The 18,537-nt window shown below is 63.9% G+C and overlaps 2 protein-coding genes across 4 annotated transcripts in view; both read right to left on the bottom strand.

Annotated features, from left to right (window-relative positions):
- The window catches only part of MRFAP1 (Morf4 family associated protein 1), a 240,426-nt gene that overhangs the window by 138,364 nt on the left and 83,525 nt on the right, over positions 1-18,537 (bottom strand). The gene's annotated exons all lie outside the window — the stretch shown is intronic.
- TBC1D14 (TBC1 domain family member 14) overlaps positions 1,214-18,537 on the bottom strand; it is a 41,536-nt gene continuing 24,212 nt past the window's right edge. Inside the window, exons 1-11 of one of the 2 annotated variants that reach the window (XM_060188542.1) lie at positions 17,662-17,780; positions 14,995-15,135; positions 13,798-13,915; positions 13,234-13,340; positions 10,493-10,573; positions 7,086-7,222; positions 6,013-6,084; positions 4,125-4,253; positions 3,552-3,661; positions 1,997-2,255; positions 1,214-1,426 (exon numbers count right to left, since the gene is read on the bottom strand). In XM_060188542.1, coding sequence (XP_060044525.1) covers positions 1,361-1,426; positions 1,997-2,255; positions 3,552-3,661; positions 4,125-4,253; positions 6,013-6,084; positions 7,086-7,222; positions 10,493-10,573; positions 13,234-13,340; positions 13,798-13,915; positions 14,995-15,019 — 1,104 coding nt within the window. In that variant the 5' untranslated portion in view covers positions 15,020-15,135; positions 17,662-17,780 and the 3' untranslated portion in view covers positions 1,214-1,360. Of the gene's footprint in view, positions 1,427-1,996; positions 2,256-3,551; positions 3,662-4,124; positions 4,254-6,012; positions 6,085-7,085; positions 7,223-10,492; positions 10,574-13,233; positions 13,341-13,797; positions 13,916-14,994; positions 15,136-17,661; positions 17,781-18,537 lie in introns of those variants that run through there. The other variant, XM_060188541.1, reaches the window with a different exon arrangement.

Here is an 18,537-nt window from a genome sequence, read left to right as displayed (position 1 = left end):
ATGGGCAGGGCCCTGGGAGAGAGACACCGTGGGAAGGGCTGGCCCGTCGGGGTGCTGGAGGCGTCCTCTCCGGCTCCCCACAGCGGGCACAGGGCGTCTGGACAGGGTCAGGCGGGAGAGTGGGCCTGGGGCGCGGTCCGGGCGCCCCCTCGGAGAACCCAGGGCATCTGAGGAGGCTCGCTCTCCCCTGCCCCCACCCCGCGGCGCCGATGCCCCGCGTGGCCTGACATCTGTGGAGACGCCTGCCTGGCTCCGCCAACCCCGGGGTTACGCAGGTGGTGCCGGGGCTGCGGGGCTCAGCCGGGGCCGCCATGGAGGCAGCGGCACTGTGACTTTGTGGCGGAGCTCCCGCCCAGGAAGGGGGAGGCCGGAGCCTCCACGCACAGGCCCGGGGCTCCCGGGGGGCAGCACGGAGCCGGCTGAGGGGCAGGGCCGGCCAAGAGCCGGGTGGCACGGGGCCTCCGGCGTGTGTGCGAGCAGTGGCCCTCCCGCTGCCCCGCTGCCTTCTCCGCGTCCACATGGGGGGCGCTGCGCCGTGACACCCAGGCCGCAGGACAGGCTGGGCTGCTGGGGAGCCCCCCTTGAGCCAGAGCTGCACCTGGGCTCCTCCTGCCACCCCCCTGCACCCCGTTCACCACCCCCACCTAGAATCACCACCCCCAGAATCTCAGTGCGGCTTCCAGAGCCCAGAGCAGGGTGCGCCTGGGGGACCCTCCGTCGGCGGCCGCAGGAGCAGCACCTGCCCCCCTCCCCTGCGGCCTCTGCAGGGTGGAGGCTGCGGGGGCGCAGAGGCCTGCAGGGGGGAACTGGGGCCCCAAGCACTTCTGGACCCAGTGGGTCGTGGGGTGCGGACAGCGCGGGGGACTTGCTCCGGCCCCACTAAGCCAGGCCGCCCGGGCAACAATGTGACGTGACTTTTATTTAATAAAACCACGTATTTACAGGTCAAAAGTCCGCGTCCGATTCACGCCTCCCGCCCCCAGGAGCCTGCACACGGGGGGGGGGGGGGGGGGGGGCAGGCAGCCTCCGGCCCGGGCCGCTGTAGACAGAGGGGCTGGGGGCTCAGCCGTGTCCGCAGCCCGCCGGGCACGGGCCCCCGGGAGGGCGAGGCGGTGGCGGGTGCGGATAGCCCCGCCGGACAGGGTCCCCCGAGCGCCCGGGTGTCTCGGCCCCCGCCGCCACGCTCCGCCCGCGGCCACCCCTCCAGCCTGGCGGCCAAGCGTCCCGGGCGGGCTGCAAGGAGGCAAAGACTTTAATTCACGGGGGACACGCCGAGCCCGGGTGCCTCCCTCGGGGCCCGTCCGCCCGCGCCGCCTGCTCAGGGTCCCGGCGGGGCCGTCGCCGTCGCCGCCCGCCCGGCTCAGGGCCTCGGGGCCGGGCTGCCCTTCTCGCCCTCCCGGCTGTCCTTCTGCAGCGCGGCCAGCACCTGCGGACACAGGGCAGCCGGCGGTAGGGGGGGGCGGCGGGCGAGGCCCCAGTCCCGCCCCCACCGCAAGGACGGCCCCGGCCCACCCCACCCCACCGGCCGGGCTTCCCGGACCCAGTCACTGGGGGCCACGCCCGGCTCAGCCTGCCGCCCACCCTCAGGGTCGCCGTCCCGCCCCGGCCCCCCCTTCCTCCTCCTCGGGGCGGTGCTGGCGGCCGGCCGGGAAGCAGCCGGAGGGGGAAGCGGGCAGGGCGGGGCGGGGCCACCAGGGGCGTGGGGGCGGGGCCGTAGCCAGAGGGCGGGGCCGAGGGGCGTGTCCAGAGGGCTGAAGGCGGGGCCGTGGCCAGCAGGCGGGTTGTGGGGCGTGGCCAGCACGCGGGGGTGTGTCCGTAGCCAGAGGGCGGGGCTGAGGGGCGTGACCACCAGGCGGCGGTAGGTGTGGCCAAGGGGCGGGGCGTCGCCGGCACGGCGGGACCATCGGGCGTGACCATCAGGCGGGGGCGGGGCGGCGGGCGTGGCCAGCGGGCGGGGCGTGGCCAGCGGGCGGGGCGGGGCGGGGCGGCGGCGCACCTGCGCCCACTTCTTGCTGCGGCTCTGCATCTGCACGGCGGCGATGGCGCTGAAGAGCTCGTGCGCCGGCAGGTCGTCGGGCAGGCGCGTGAGGAACTGCGCCATGTGGATGAAGTCCATGGCGGGCAGCACGTCCTGGAAGAGGCGCAGGATGCCCAGCGCCGTGCGGAACAGGAACTCCTCGCCGTCCCGGCAGAACACGTCCCACACGCGGCAGGCCAGGTCCAGCGGCAGCGACTTGCTGTACAGCGTGAAGATCCTGCGGCCGGGCGGCCGGGCGGCCGCGGGGTCAGCGCTGCCCCGCCCCCCCCCCTCCGCCCCCCCCCCCCCCCGCCCGCGGGCACGGCCCCGGCGCCACAGGGCCGCGCCGCCAGGAGCCCGGGGGAGCTCAGTGCAAGGAGAAGGCCCGCCAGGCATCCCGCGCGCTCTGCTTCTCTCTCGGAATGAAATCTTTTTACCTCTTTGTAAGGGCAGAAACAGACATGGGGAGAGACAGACACCTGCGGCCCTGCTGCATGGCTTGTGAAGCTTCCACTCCCCTGCAGGTGGGGACCTGGGGCTTGAACCCACCTGTACATGGTAACCAGGTGGGCAGGCGCCCGGCCCTGCCACTGTTGTTTATTTACTTGGTAGCAGAGAGAAACTGGGAGACGGGGGAGTCAGAGAGGGACAGAGCCGCCCGCAGCCCTGCTGCGCCCTCGTGAAGCTTCCCCCTGCAGGTGGGGACTCGGGCTCGAACCCGGGTCCTTGTGCGTGGGCCCTTTGTGCCGCTGCCTGGCCCCTAATAAGATATCTTTAAATAAAGGCTGTCGGTGGCGCAGCTGCTGAGCGCGCGGGTTACAGGGGTTACAGTGCGCAAGGACCCAGGTTCACGCCCCCGGTCCCCCCCTGTAGGGGGGTCTCTCTCTCTGTACCTCCCCCTCCCACTCGATTTCGGGCTGTCTCTATCCAATGAATAAAGATCATTTAACAAAAAATAAAAATAAATAAAGCAAGAGAAGCCATTCCGGGTGAGACCACGCTGCCCGGAACCTGGGCTCTGGGCTTCACAGTGTCCCGCCCCCCGTCCCTGTCCCCGTCCGTCCCCCCCACCGTCCCCCATCCCCCCGTCCCCCCATCCCCATCCCCCCGTCCCTGTGCCTATCCCCCCCCCCCGTCCGCATCCCTGTCCCCATCCCCCCGTCCCCCATCCCGTCCCCATCCCCCATCCCCTCATCCCCATCCCCTCGTCCCTGTCCCGGTCCCCCCATCCCTGTCTTGTCTGCCCCCATCCCGTCACTGTCCCCGTCCCCATCCCCCCGTCCGTCCCCGTCCTCCATCCCCGTCCCTGTCCCCCATCTGTCCCTGTCCCCCCATCCCCATCCCCCCTGTCCCCGTCCCCCATCCCCCGTCCCTGTCCCCCATCCATCCCCGTCCCCCCATCCCCCATCCCTGTCCTGTCTGCCCCCATCCCGTCACTGTCCCCGTCCGTCCCCGTCCTCCATCCCCGTCCCTGTCCCCCATCCGTCCCGTCCCCCCCCCCCCCCGGCTTTGGAGACAGCAGACTCGGTCTCACCAGTCGATCAGGTAGATGTCTGGGGTCAGGTTGTTCTTCTTAAAGTGGGCAAACAGCCTGGGCAGGTTCTCCTCAAAGAATACCTCAAACGCAGCGAAGTAGGTCAGCATCTGCGGAGAGGATGCTGAGGCCACCGCCAGCCGCCACTCGGCCGCCCCCACCCCCCAGCTGAGGGGCTCTGGGGTCCCAGGTGTGCCACCCCCCACCGCCCGCCCAGCTCCAGAGCTTTGGGCTGTCAAGCTGTCGAACGTGAGGTCCCAGGGTCAGTCCCGCCACTGCAGCGATGCCCTGGCGCCCGGCCTCTCATTGACCAGGCCGGGACACGGAGGGACACGGAGGGAGCAAAGTCCCAGCACTGGGATCCTAAGGGAGCCCGTGAACTCCCTGTGGAAACACGTCGACTCTCCCCGGCCCGGGAGGCGGTGCAGGGCTAGAGTTCTGAGCGTGGGCGCGGGAGGCCCCGAGTTTGAGGCCCGGGGAGGCGGCTACCCGGCGAGGGGATGCTAACGGCCCAGCTGAGATCTCGGCCCCCACTTGGCCTCGCCTGAGCCGGGCCCCGCCGGGGGCACTCACAAGGCTGTGGTCCACGCGGAAGAAGGCCATCTGGCAGGGCTTGTTGAGGAGGTTGGAGAAGGCGATGAAGGCGTCCGCCGTGTCCAGGTTCAGGGTCAGCACCGCCGCGATGAATGACATGCCCTGCACCTGTAGGGACACGGGGACGGGGGCTGGGGACGGACGGGGTGGGGGACACGGGGATGGGGGCTGGGGACGGACGGGGTGGGGGACACAGGGCCAGGGGCTGGGGACGGACGGGGTGGGGGACACAGTGACAGGGGCTGGGGACGGACGGGGTGGGGGACACAGGGACGGGGGCTGGGGACGGATGGGGTGGGAGACACAGGGATGGGGGCCGGGGATGGACGGGGTGGGGGGGATGGGGGCTGGGGACGGACGGGGTAGGGGACACGGGGACGGGCTGGGGACAGATGGGGTGGGGGACACAGGGACGGGGGCTGGGGACGGACGGGGTGGGAGACACGGGGACGGGGGCTGGGGACAGATGGGGTGGGAGACATGGGGCCAGGGGCTGGGGATGGACGGGGTGGGGGGGATGGGGGCTGGGGACGGACGGGGTAAGGGACACGGGGACGGGCTGGGGACGGATGGGGTGGGGGACACAGGGACGGAGGCTGGGGACGGACGGGGTGGGAGACACGGGGACGGGGGCTGGGGACGGACGGGGTGGGGGACACAGGGATGGGGGCTGGGGACGGACGGGGATGGGGGCTGGGGATAGATGGGGTGGGAGACACGGGGCCAGGGGCTGGGGACGGATGGGGTGGGGGACACAGGGACAGGGGCTGGGGACGGATGGGGTGGGGGACACGGGGACAGGGGCTGGGGATGGACGGGGTGGGGGACACGGGGACAGGGGCTGGGGACGGACGGGGTGGGGGACACAGGTACGGGGGCTGGGGACGGACGGGGTGGGAGACACGGGGACGGGGGCTGGGGACAGACGGGGTGGGGGACACAGGGACGGGCTGGGGTCGGATGGGGTGGGGGACACGGTCGGGCTGCGAGTATGGGGACAGTGATGGGTGACATGGACATTGGCTGCTGGCATGGGGACAGGAGTCTGGGGACATGGACGGGGGCTGCGGGCATGGGGACATGGATGGGGGACATGGACGGGGCTGTGAGCATGGGGACAGGGATGGGGGACATGGACGGGACTGTGAGCATGGGGACAGGGATGGGGGACATGGACGGGGGCTTCGGGCATGGGGACAGGGATGGGGGACACGGACGGGGGCTGTGGGCATGGGGACAGGGACGGGGGAGATGGACAGGGGCTGTGGGCATGGGGACAGGGATGTGGGACATGGACGGGGGCTGTGAGCATGTGGACAGGGACGGGGGACATGGATGGGGGCTGTGGGCATGGAGACAGGGATGGGGAACATGGATGGGGGCTGTGGGCATGGGGACAGGGACGGGGGACATGGACGGGGGCTGTGGGTATGGGGACAGGGATGGGAGACATGGACTGGGGAATGAGGACGGGGGGCTGGGGACACAGGGACAGGAAGCTAGGGACATGGACGGGGCTGGGGACAGGGAGACAGGGCTGGGGATGGAGCTAGGGACAGTGAGGCTGGCACATGACAGAGTTCCTGCCCGCCCCCGTGGGCAGCTGCCTGGGCCCATCTGAGTGGGGGCATCTACACCCAGTCCCGCCTGCCCACCGGCCTTGGGGACACGGCCAGTACCGGCCGCCCCCGTCTGCCCAGGGCAGAAGTTACCCTGCGTGTACCCCGGGTAGGGTCCGTGGTACCCGGGTGCCAGCCTAGCCCCGGCCCCCAGCCCCGCACCCAGTGTGGGCACTGGCCAGGCACAGGTGGAGAGGGGCCCCTCCCGGCTCAGCGGCGGCCACCCCAGGTCCTGGGAGGAGACTCACGTAGCCCACGTCAGGCCGGTAGCAGGTGTACGCTCCCAGGATGCTGTGCAACGTGTCGTGGTAGGGGCCACCCTGAACACCAGAACGCGGGTCGGCTCCGAGCCAGCCTGCCCTCCCCGCACCCCCATGGGCACTGTACCAGCAAGTCCAGGTGGGGGGCGCCCGGGAGGGAGAAACTGAGCAGGGAGGGGATAAGGGGAGAGAGACGGAGAGACTCCTGCAGCCCTGCTCCACCACTTGTGAAGCTTCCCTGCAGGTGGGGGCCGGGGACGTGAACCCCGGTCTTTGTGCACTTAGCCAGGTGCGCGACGCCTGGCCCCTCCACCCTTATTTCTTTACAAATTGAAATGGAGGGAGTCGGGCGGTGACGCAGCGGGTTAAGCACACGTGGTGCAAGGCGCAAGGACCGGCGTGAGGATCCCGGTTCGAGCCCCCGGCTCCCCACCTGCAGGGGAGTCACTTCCCAGGCGGTGCAGCAGGTCTGCAGGTGTCTGTCTTTCTCTCCCCCTCTCTGTCTTCCCCTCCTCTCTCCATGTCTCTCTGTCCTATCCAACACAACAACAACAATAATAATAATAAGAGGGCAACAAAAGGGAATGAATAATTGAAATGCAGGGGCCGGGTCGTGGCGCACCTGGTTGAACACACCTGTTACAGTGCACAAGGACCCAGGTTCAAGCCCCCGGCCCCCTCCTGCGGAGGGAGAGCTTCACCAGTGGCGAAGCAGGGCTGCAGGTGTCTGTCTCCCACTTCTCTCTCAATTTCTGACTGTCTCTATCAAATAAATAAAGATAATTAACACATTAAAAAAATCATTTTTAAAAAAATGAAGTAGGTGATCCAGGAGGTGGCTCAGTGGCGAAGGAACTAGACTCTCAAGCATGAGGTCCTGAGTTCAATCCCCAGCAGCACATGTACCAGAGTGATGTCTGGCTCTACTCCTAATAAATAACTAAAATCTTAAAAAAAAAAAAAAAAAAAAAAATGAAGTGTATTCCAGAGGCCGGCTGCAAACACGTCTCTGACACTGAGACGAAGGCGGGCTTCCATGGACCCCGGGGCCCGCCACCTACCTGCTGGAAGATGCAGAGGCTGGGGAAGGTCCTGGAGATGTCCAGCTTGATAAGCTCCAGGCTGGCCTCTCTGTCCGCGGCTGGGAGCCCGGCCTCCGAGGAGAGACGGACAGCCGACAGGTCCCGGGGAGCTCGGCCTGGGAGGGGACAGGCTAGGCGGGAGGCGCTGCCCGGGTGTTGCCAGTGGCCCGGTGCGCCCTCAGTGTCCCGAGTCCAGCTGGGGAGCGTCCCCAGGGCTCTGAGCACGGGGGAGGCACGGGTCTTAGCAAGCTCAAAGTCCCGTGTTTGTGCCCCAACACCACATGGGAGCCCCGCAGCACCAGGGGAAACTCCACAGAGGATGTGGAGGGCGTCTTTTCCTCTCTGTCTCTGCTAGCCGCCCCCCAAGTATCTGGAGTTAAAAGACAGAGACTGTTGTATGCGTTACATTGGTTTGTTCTAGCCCTCCCCAAACCAATTTCGCGGGCCTGCTTGGCCCCGCCCCAAGGAACCCCGAGAGAGGGTTCCTGAGTCCGAGAGTTCCTGAGTTCCTGAGTTCGAGAGTTTCAGGGTTACAGAGTAAGAGAGAGTTCCAGTGTGCCAGAGTTTCAGAGGGCTCTCAAGTACGAGAGTTCCAGAGTAAAAGAGAGAGTGCTTGCGCCGCCGCAAAGAGACAGCAGAGTTCTGTTTGGTGATTAGTTTGTCTTAGTTTATGAATCGTTGTTCCTGAATCAAGAAATACAGCTGCCCTGCCCAGCCATTGTCTCCGCGTCTCTGTTACCCGCCTGTGAAGCTAGCCCCGCCGGCAAGAGCCTTCCAAATTTTAACAACAGAGACAAAGAGAGAGACAGAGAGAGAGAGACAGACAGAGAGGGAGAGAGGGAGGGAGGCTGGAAGAAGGCTCACCCAGTTGAATGACAGCTTAACATGGACAAGGACCTCCCAGTTCGAGTCCTGGACACCACAGGGAGCCCCAGCAGAGGGAGGCGGCACACGGGGGAGCGGTTCTGGGCGGCCTCCTCCTCTCTGTCTTAAAGACTGCTGGGAGCGGTGGATCGGTGCAGGCTGGGGGTCTCTGAGAAAAGCTTGCTGGCAAAACGTAAAGTCTTAAAAGCAGAGAGGGAGAAGGGTGGTGGCGCACCTGGTCGAGCGCACACGTCACAGCGCACAAGGACCCGGGTTCCAGGCCCCCGCCCTCACCTGCAGGGGGAAAGCTTCACGAGTGGGGAAGCAGGGCTGCGGGTGTCTCTCTGTCTCCCTACCCCTCTCCATTTCTCTCTGTCTCTACCTAAAAGAAATGTATAGATTGCTAAAATGTGGTTTAAAAAATAAGGTTGAGAGTCGGGCGGTGGCGCAGCGGGTTGAGCGCAGGTGGCGCAAAGCGCAGGGACCGGCGTCAGGATCCCGGTTCGAGCCCCCGGCTCCCCACCTGCAGGGGCGTCGCTTCCCAGGCGGTGAAGCAGGTCTGCAGGTGTCTGTCTTTCTCTCCCCCTCTCTGTCTCCCCCTCCTCTCTCCATTTCTCTCTGTCCTATCCGACAACGAGCAACGTCAACAACAACAATAATAACCACAACGAGGCTACAACAACAAGGGCAACAAAAGGGGGAAAAATGGCCTCCGGGAGCGGTGGATTCATGGTGCGGGCACCGAGCCCAGCAATCACCCTGGAGGCAAATAAATTTAAAAACCCAGAGAATGAAACAATCAACAGTCGGGCGCAGAGCGGTGCACCAGCCGCCACGCGGCCGGCCCACCCCGCGCGCAGTCGCTGCGTCAGCCGAGTCCAGGCAGCTCCCCGGCCGCAGCCCCACCCCGCTCAGGGCCAGCACCACGCGTGGGGGCGTCAGTGCTGTGCTGCCTCCCTCTCCCCTCCCCACCCTCTCTCTCTCTCTCTCTCTCTCTCTCTCCTCTCTCTCCTAGAGCCCCGCTCAGCTCCGGCTGACGGTGGTGCTGAGGACTGAGCCTGGGGCCTCAGGCGGGATCCCCGTCTGCAGACCCCTGTGCCGTCTCCCCAGCCCCATCTGTTTGTCCTTGTGCCCTGTGCCGGCACCATGAGTCCACCGCTCCTGATGGCCAAGTCTTCCTTTTCCTCCTTTTTTCCTCTTTCTGTTATACTTGATGGGACGAGACAGAGAGAGAGAGAGAGAGAGAGAGAGAGAGAGAGAGAGAGTGAGGTGGGACCCTGCCCCACTAGGGACAGACAGACGCAGGCTGGGGGTGTGGACCCACCTGCCAACACCCATGTCCAGCAGAGAAGCCATGACAGAAGCCAGAGCTCCCACCTGCTGCTCCCCATAGAGAATTTGGGTCCATCTGGGGTAAAGAACAGGGCAGCTTCCCATGGAGGGACGGGACACGGAGCTCTGGTGGTGGGAACTGTGCGGGCGGGACTGTCTCCCTGTGATCTTACAGTCTTGTTGATCATTATTAAATCACCAGTAAAGATTTAAAAGCAAACAAGCAAGCAAAAGGAAACTGAGGCGGGGAGATAGGGAGAAAGGGAGACAGGGAGAAAACCTGCAGTCCGGCTTCACTGCTTGCCAGGTGCTCCCCTGCAGGTGGGAGAGTGGAGGTGTGAACCCAGGTCCTTGGGGGTGGTGACCTGTGTGCTCAGTGGGTTACGCGGCCACCCGCCCCTCCATTTATTTTAATGAGACACAGAGACAGAGAGAGACATAGAGAGACACAGAGACACAGACAGAGAGACACAGAGAGAGACCAGAGCCCTGTTGAGCGTCACACAGAAGAGTCTCTTTCCAGAATCATTATGCTGTCTCTTCAGCCCTGTTTCTCTTTAAATTTTTTTTAATTTATTAGGGGCTGGATGGCAGCGCAGCGGGTTAAGTGCACACGGCACAAAGCACAAGGACCGGCAGAAGGATCCCGGTTCGAGCCCCCGGCTCCCCACCTGCAGGGGAGTCGCTTCCCAGGCGGTGAAGCAGGTCTGCAGGTGTCTGTCTTTCTCTCCCCCTCTCTGTCTTCCCCTCCTCTCTCCATGTCTCTCTGTCCTAGCCAACAACGATGACATCGATAACAACAATAATAACAACAACAACAATAAAAAACAAGGGCAACAAAAGGGAAAATAAATAAATAAGTATTAAAAATTTTATTTTAAGTAGAGAGAGAGAGACAGAGCCCAGAGCCATGCTGAGCTCTGGCTGGCGGTGGTGCTGGGGCTTGAACCCGGGGCCTCAGAGCCTCAGGCAGGAGGATCTTTGGCAGAAGCCCTGTGCTGTCTGCCAGCCCTGTTCATTTTATTTTAATGAGAGAGCTACAGAGAGACAGAGAGACACCAGAGCCCTGCTGAGCTCTGGCTGATGGTGGTGCTGGGGCTTGAACCCGGGGCCTCAGAGCCTCAGGCAGGAGAGCCTTGCACAGAGCCCCTGTGCTGCCAAGGTGGCCGCCGCCCACTCGCCTACCTTACCTTCTCCCTCAGCCTCGGGGCCTCCTGAGCTGAAGCTTCGCCACCTCTCCTTGGCCCGGGCCAGACAGATGTGGAAGAGTTCTGCAGGGGACGGGCGCAGTGACCACCGGCCCAGGCATTTCCTCCTCCAGGAAGCCCCCCGGGTCCTGACTGCCGGGTCTGGCCTCCGCCAGAGCTGGAGCCAGGCTGAGAGGTCTCCACCTTGGCTGTGCCAGGCTGGGAGGGCACAGGGCGCTCGCCCCGGGTCTGTGGGAGCAGGGCAGGTGTTGGGGAGTCTTGGGGTTCAGCGGGGCAGAGGAGGACCAAGGGCAGCCCCAAAACAGGCTCCAGGCCCCACACTGAGCAGGAGAGGCCTCCGCCCCAGCAGGCTCGCTCTGGCCCTCCCGGCCTCCCAGGGCGGCTGCCCTCCTCCTGGGCAGAGGCCCTGAGCACCGACCCCCAGGGCCCAGCTCCCCATCCCGGTGGCCTCTTTCCTCGGCGCTCCGGAAATCCGAGAGTCAGACTGGCACTCAGCCACACAGGCAGCCTGGCGCTGGCTCATGCCCATGTGCTCGGGGCTAAGGAGCCTTTCAGCCTAGTCTGCACGGGGCCAGTGAGGTGACCTGGGTGGCACTGCCCGCAGTGCCCTCTCCCCCTTCCCCACCACGTGCGTTCCACCAGCTTAGAGCTGTGCAGGCTTTAGGAATCTTGGGAAAGGGCCAGGCAGTGGCAGACCTCATGATAGGACCCGGGTTCAAATCCCTGGTCCCCATCTGCAGAGGGGAGAGCTTCGCAAGCGGTGAAGTAGGCCAGCAGGTGTCTCTCTGTCTCTCTCCCTATCTTCTCTCCCCTCTCAATTTCCCTCTGTCCTAACACGAGAGGGGGGGGGGGAGGGAGGGAGAGAGAGAGAGAGAGAGAGAGAGAGAACTAATAGGAAAAAAGGGCCAGGCATTGGTGCACCTGGTTGAGTGAACAAGTCACAGGGCACAAGGACCCAGGTTCGAGCCCCCAGTCCCCACCTGCAGGGGGAGAAGCTTCCCAAGTGGTGAAGCAGGGCTGCAGGTGTCTCTGTGTCTCTCCCTCTCTGTCACCCCCTTTCCTCTCAATCTCTGGCTGTCTCTATCCAATAATAAGTAAATATAATAATAAAAATTTTTGAAAAGAATAATACCCAGGGCTACATATCTGTCCTTATTAAAAAAGAAAAGAAGAAAGGAAGAAAAGACTAGAAAGGAGGGAGTCGGGCAGTGGCACAGCGGGTTAAGCACACGTGGCACAAAGCACAGGGACCGGCGGAAGGATCCCGGTTCGAGCCCCCGGCACCCCACCTGCAGGGGAGTCGCTTCACAGGCAGTGAAGCAGGTCTGCAGGTGTCTGTCTTTCTCTCCCCCTCTCTGTCTGCCCCTCCTCTCTCCATGTCTCTCTGTCCTGTCCTACGACGACGACATCAATAACTACAACAATAAAACAACAAGGGCAACAAAAGGGAATAATTTTTTTTTAAGAAAAAAAACTAGAAAGAAAAAGGGAGGGGGAAGTGGCCGCCGGGAGTGGTGGATTTTTAGTGCAGGCAGCACGTCCCTGTGGCCGTAAGGAGTCAGTACACACGCACACACACACACATATTCGGCAGAAAGCACAAAGGAAAAGCAGAGCCTGCAGTGTCTCCGGCCCGCTGCCTGGGTGCTGAGCCCACAGTGTCCGCCAGGACCGCAGGCCGCACAGCCCTGCAAACAGACGCCAGTGCTGGGCAGTGAGCTCCCATCAACAGAGGGGGACAGAGAGAGAGAAAGGGAGAGAGAGACACCCCAGCCAGGCGCTGCAGCCCTCATCAAGGGACACGGGTGGGGACAGTCACAGGAGGAAGCGGGGAGGCTGGCCCCATGGGGAGCATGGAGGACACGGGTCAGTCTCACCAATGAAGACATGTCTGTCTGTCTGTCTGTCTGTCTGTCTGTCTGTCTGTCTCTCTGACTTTGCCTCACACATGTCCACTGCTGCCTGGGTCCTGAGAAGATGAGAGAGACAGAGAGACAGAGGGGACAGACACCCGTGTTCCTTCATTCAGCTTCCTGGGTTTGGGGCACAGGACAGGGCAGGCACCCTCCAGCTGAGCATAGGGCTCCCACAACGGGCCTCCAGGTGACGGCCCCACACACCGAGTGACAGTCCCACACACCGGGTGACGGCCACACACCGGGTGACAGCCCCACACGCCAGGTGACAGCCCCACACACTGGGTGACAGCCCCCCACACCGGGTGACAGCCCCCCACACCGGGTGACAGCCCCACACACCGGGTGACAGCCCCACACACCGAGTGACGACCCCACACACTGGGTGATGGCCCCACACACCAGGTAACAGCCCCCCACACCGAGTGAAAGCCCCACACACCGGGTGACAGCCCCCCACACCGGGTGACAGCCCCACACACCAGGTGACAGCCCCACACCGGGTGACAGCCCCACACACCGGGTGACAGCCCCACACACCGGGTGACAGCCCCACACCGGGTGACAGCCCCACACACCAGGTGACGGCCCCACACCGGGTGACAGCCCCACACACCGGGTGACAGCCCCACACACCGGGTGACAGCCCCACACCGGGTGACGGCCCCACACCGGGTGACAGCCCCACACCGGGTGACAGCCCCACACACCGGGTGACGGCCCCACACCGGGTGACAGCCCCACACACCGGGTGACAGCCCCACACACCGGGTGACGGCCCACCGGTGGCAGCAGGCAGCGCCTCACCGTGTGTGATGTTCAGCTCGTTCCCGATGGCCAGGCTCCACACCTTGCCGCGCACGCTGGGTGGGACGCCCTGCCACCACAGCTCCCGGGCTCTGCGGGAGCTCCACCTGGGGGGCCAGGGGTCAGTATGGGGGCGCATCCTCAAACCCACCCCAGAGCCCAGGGCAGAGGGGACGGGAGCCGCAGCCACAGGCCTGGGGAACGCCTCCCACAAAGGACGCCAGACAGCTAGCTCCTGAGGGCCCGGGTTCGAGCCCCTGCACCACACGGGGACACCATGGGCAGAATCAGGAGAGTGGTTCTGGGGTGTCTCTCTGTCTCCCTGTCCCTGTCTCTGTCTCTGTCTCAATCTGCAATATAACAGGCGCACAGCAGAGCTGGGGGTGGGCACTGGGGGCAAAGCTGGTGGCACCGAGTGGCACGGACACTGAGAACAGGCATGGGGACAGGGGTGGGGGGACAGGGCCAGGACAGGGGGTGGGCATGGAGACAGAGGCGGGGGTGCAGGGCCAGGACGGTGGTGGGCGTGGACGGGCAGGCCTGGCAGGCCAGGTGCGGGCTCACATGGCGTCCCAGTTGGGCAGAATCTCGTTGTTCCAGGCCAGCAGGGCGCTCCCGATCCCGTCTTCCACCCGGCACCGCTCCTCTCGCTGCCTCTGCCGGCGCTGGGCTTCCTTCAGCTCTGAGGGGACGGGACAGCGGCCCCCATGTCGGCGGCAGCCGGCCAACCACCCAGGGGCCACCCTGTGCCAGGGCCGAGCCGCCGGGCCCTCTCTCTCCACCCCTCCAATATAGGACGGGAGTGACAACGAGGCGGAGGCCACCGTGACACCCACCCCACGTCCTCCAGGGTTTAGAAGGGCGAATTTGTTGAGTGTGTGCGGGTTCACAGCTCTGGTGACTTAGATGAGAGGGACAGAGGGGGAGGGGAGGGAGGAGGAGGGGGGAGGAGGGAGGGAAGGAAGGGGAGAAGGGGAGGGAGGGGGAAAGAGGGGAAGGGAGGAAAGGGATGAGACTGAAGGAAGGGGAGAGAAGGAATGAAAGGGAAGGGAGGGAAGGGAGGGGGAGGGAGGAAGGGAGGGGAGGGGAAGGGAGGGAGAGAGGAGGAAGGGACTTCCTCTCATGTGGTGTCCGTGAGGCAGTGAGCAGGGCAGCACTCACGTCCATCTGTCCAGACACACCCACCCTGACCGGCCCTGGGGGTCAGCGGAGGCCGAGGGGGGTCTCTCCTCCCTGTGTCTCACCTTCGACTCAAGAACGGAAAGAGCCACCAGGAGCAATGGAGCGGCCGGGCAGGCACCAGGCGCCAAGCTCCAGCGCCAAGGAAAGGATGGAGAGAGGGCGGGCGGGAACCACACTGCCACCTGGGGTCCCCGCACGCACCCGTATCCTGCCTACCCTCCCGCCCTCCTGCATTCCTTCTCTCACTCATTCTCTCATTCACAGAAACAGGAACTGAGAGGGGGAGGGGAGACAGAGAGACAGAGAGACCCCTGCTGCCCTGCTGCCCACTTGTGAAGCTTCCCCCTGCGCGTGGGGACACGGGGGCCGGGGGGGGGGTTGGGGGGTCTCGAACCTGGGGCCCTTGTACCTGGCGACCGGGTTGTGCCACCAAGTGGGCCCTGACTTTTCCATCCTTGTATTTTAGACAGACAGACAGACAGGGAGAGGGGACGAGACCCCCAGCGTGGCTCCCCAGAGAAGAGCCAGGAGAGGAGGCGGTGCCCGCCCGCCCGCCCGCCACCCGCCCGCCGCACTCACCTCGCTTCTTGGCCTCGACCACCATCAGCTCGTACTGCTGCCGGTGCTTCCGGGCTTCCTCGGCGGGCTTGGCCGGGAGGTTCCTGGGGGGGGTCGCGGCCTCAGCACAGACAGGGTGCCCCACGCGGAAGGGGAGGGGCTCTGCGGGCAGGGGACGCCCTCAGGCCTCCTCGTCTCCCGCTGAACTGAACGCGCATTCTCACAAAAGTCAAACACCCAAGGGCCCGGGTTCCAGCTCCCAGTCCCCACCTGCAGGGGGGAAGCTTCAGCAATGGTGGAGGAGGGCTGCAGGGGTCTCTCTCTCTCTCTGCCCCTACCTCCCCACGTTCAGCTTCTTTGTCTCCATTCAATATATGATAAACAAAATATTAAATATTTTGGGGGAAAAAAACCCCAGAAAAAGTCAAATAGAGCTGGGAGAACACACCCCCGAACTAGGGGCCAGGTTCGACCCCTCCACCACCTGTGCCAGAGCTGGGCAGTGCCCTGGCCTCGCACGGAAGCAGACACAGTTTTCATCTCTCTCTCTCTCTGTTTCCCTGCCTCCAGGGTCACCACTGAGGCTCGGTGCCGGCACGACGAATCCACGGCTCTTGGCGGCCATTTCCCCCGTTTTATTGGATGGGACAGAGAGGAATTGAGAGAGGAAGGGGAGACAGAGAGAGATAGAGCCAGACAGACACCTGCAGCCCTGCTTCACCACTTGTGAAGCTTCCCCCCTGCAGGTGGGGACCAGGGGCTTAAACCTGGATCCTTGGGCGGGTCCTTGTGCTTAGTACCGGGTGCTCTTATTAATCGGGTCGCATTTTTTTAGCAGAGTAAAGTAAGCTGTGACAGCTGTGACGGACGGGTAAGGGCGAGAGAGGCAGCCGGGAGGGGCAGCGTGGTTGAGGGGCTGGACTCCAGGGCGTGAGGTCCTGACTTGGATCCCCAGCACCCGTGGCGTGGGCCAGAGATGCTCTGTCTCTGCCTCCCTCTCTTCTCTCATCAGTCTGTCAGTGAATCTTTTCAACAAGGAAAGAGGCAGCTGTCCACCGGGAATGGCTGGGGCTGCGGGGAGCTCCTTGGCTCTGCCTGCGGCCCACAGGGACCCTGGGCGGCCGTCCCTCGCTGCGGGGGCCCCACGGCGGGGCTGCCACCCCTCTTGTCCGCAGGCGCAGCGGGCAGCCCCAGCCCTCCACTCCGGGCTCTGTGCCCAGCGCCCCAGCTCCAAGGACGGGGGCTGATGGGAGAAGGCGTGTCGCTTTGGGTTGGGGACCTGGGGCCACGGCTGTGGGGAGCAGAGTGCCTTCTCTTTCACGCCACAGAGACTCCCTCTGACTCGAGGGTTATCGCTGCGGCTCGATGCCGACAGTGTGAGTCCACTGCACCTGGCGGCCATTTCTTCCACTTTATCGGACAGGACCGAGGGACATCGAGAGAGCCGGGGGGAGAGAGGGGGGAGAGGAGGAGGGGGAGGGGGAGAGGGAGAGACCTGCAGACCTGCTTCACTGCTCATGAAACGTTCCCTACGCTGCAGGTGGGGAGCCGGGGCTTGAACCTGAGTCCTTCCTTATAACACACGTTCTCTCTACCAGGCGCGCCACTGCCTGGCCCCAGACCTTTCTTTTCTTTTTTGCTTTTTGCTTGTTTTTGTTTCTCAGAGCCCTGCTCAGTTCTGGCTGATGGTGGTGCTGGGGACAGAGCGTGGTACCTTGGAGCCTCAGGCAGGACAATTTTTTTTTTTTTTTTTGGCAGAGCCATCCTGCTGTCTTCTCATCCCTGCTTGTTTTAATGAGAGAGATGCAGAAAGAAAGAGACAGAGAGAGAGACAGAGAGAGAGAGACAGAGACCCCAGAGCCCTGCTCAGCTCTGGCTGATGGTGGTGCTGGGGCTGGAACCTGGGGCCTCAGAGCCTCAGGCAGGAGACTGTTTGCAGAACCATCCTGCTGTCTCCCCAGCCCTGTTGGTTTTATTTTAATGAGGGAGGAGAGAAACAGACAGAGAGAGAGAGAGACCAGAGCCCTGATGAGCTCTGGCTGATGGTGGTGCTGGGGATTGAACCTGGGGCCTCAGAGCCTCAGGCAGGAGAGTCTTTTTGCAGAACCATGAAGCTGTCTCTCCAGCCCTGTATTTTAATGAGAAAGAGACAGAGACAGAGATGGAGGAGGGAGAGAGGGAGAGAGAGCCCAGAGCCCTGCTGCATCCTGGCTGGTGGAGGTGCTGAGGATGGAACCTGGGCCTTCAGGGCCTCGGGGCCTCAAGCAGGAGCGTCTTTGGCAGAACCGTCAGCTGTCTCCCCTGCCCAGGACCTTTCTTCCCAAACGTGCACTCGATGGAAGCGTCCCAGTCTCTGAGACCTAGGGGACAGTGGGGCCACCCCGTGACACACCCGGCACGTGCCCCTCCATCACACCTTCCCAGCACACAAAGGGCGATGGCACCCCCCCAGCTGCTGTGTGACATGTGAACGTGTCCCCGGCTGCCTCCTTCATTTACCAAAGGCAGGCAGAGGGCTCGGTGGATGGGGAGGGCCTGTGGGACTGCTCCTGGTGCCGTGGGGCTTCCTGTATGATGTGACGGCTCAGACCCGGGGCCCTGCTCCACCTGGTCACCTCTCCCTCGGACCCTGGTTCCTTCCCCGTAGAAAGGGGGTTCCACAGCTACAGGCCCCGAGACCCCACTCACGCCGGCCTGTGCTCTAAGATGAGTGCGGTGGTGGACAGGGGCTCGAAGGCCAGGCTCCGCCTCACACTCTGCTTCCGGGAGGGCGGCTGGCTGGGGGCTCCAGTCTGGGCCTCACATTCCTGGAAGAGAGAACAGGGGACCCATCCTTGTCATGCACATGGCCCAGGTCTGAGCCCAGCACTGCCGCAGAGTCTCAAAACACCAGGGGGAGCTCTGGTAACACACTGCCAATACAGGGTGTAGACGGAGCAGCCCGAGTTGTGGGTGTAGACACAGCGGCCCGAGTTGTGGGTGTAGACAGAGCAGCTGAGTTGTGGGTATAGACACAGCGGCCTGAGTTGTGGGTGTAGACAGAGCAGCCCGAGTTGTGGGTGTAGACAGAGCAGCCCGAGTTGTGGGTGTAGACAGAGCAGCCCGAGTTGTAGGTGTAGACAGCAGTCTGAGTTGTGGGTGTAGACAGAGCAGCCCGAGTTGTGGGTGTAGACAGAGCAGCCGAGTTGTGGGTGTAGACAGAGCAGCCCGAGTTGTGGGTGTAGACAGAGCAGCCCGAGTTGTGGGTGTAGACAGAGCAGCCCGAGTTGTGGGTGTAGACAGAGCAGCCCGAGTTGTGGGTGTAGACAGAGCAGCCCGAGTTGTGGGTGTAGACAGCAGTCTGAGTTGTGGGTGTAGACAGAGCAGCCCGAGTTGTGGGTGTAGACAGAGCAGCCCGAGTTGTGGGTGTAGACAGAGCAGCCGAGTTGTGGGTGTAGACAGAGCAGCCCGAGTTGTGGGTGTAGACAGAGCAGCCGAGTTGTGGGTGTAGACAGAGCAGCCCGAGTTGTGGGTGTAGACAGAGCAGCCCGAGTTGTGGGTGTAGACAGAGCAGCCCGAGTTGTG

The sequence above is a fragment of the Erinaceus europaeus genome, chromosome 3, assembly GCF_950295315.1.
Source record: "Erinaceus europaeus chromosome 3, mEriEur2.1, whole genome shotgun sequence".
NCBI classification, from domain to species: Eukaryota; Metazoa; Chordata; class Mammalia; order Eulipotyphla; family Erinaceidae; genus Erinaceus; species Erinaceus europaeus.
Note: the sequence above shows the minus strand (reverse complement) of the source record. Positions and strands in the feature narration are given on the sequence as shown.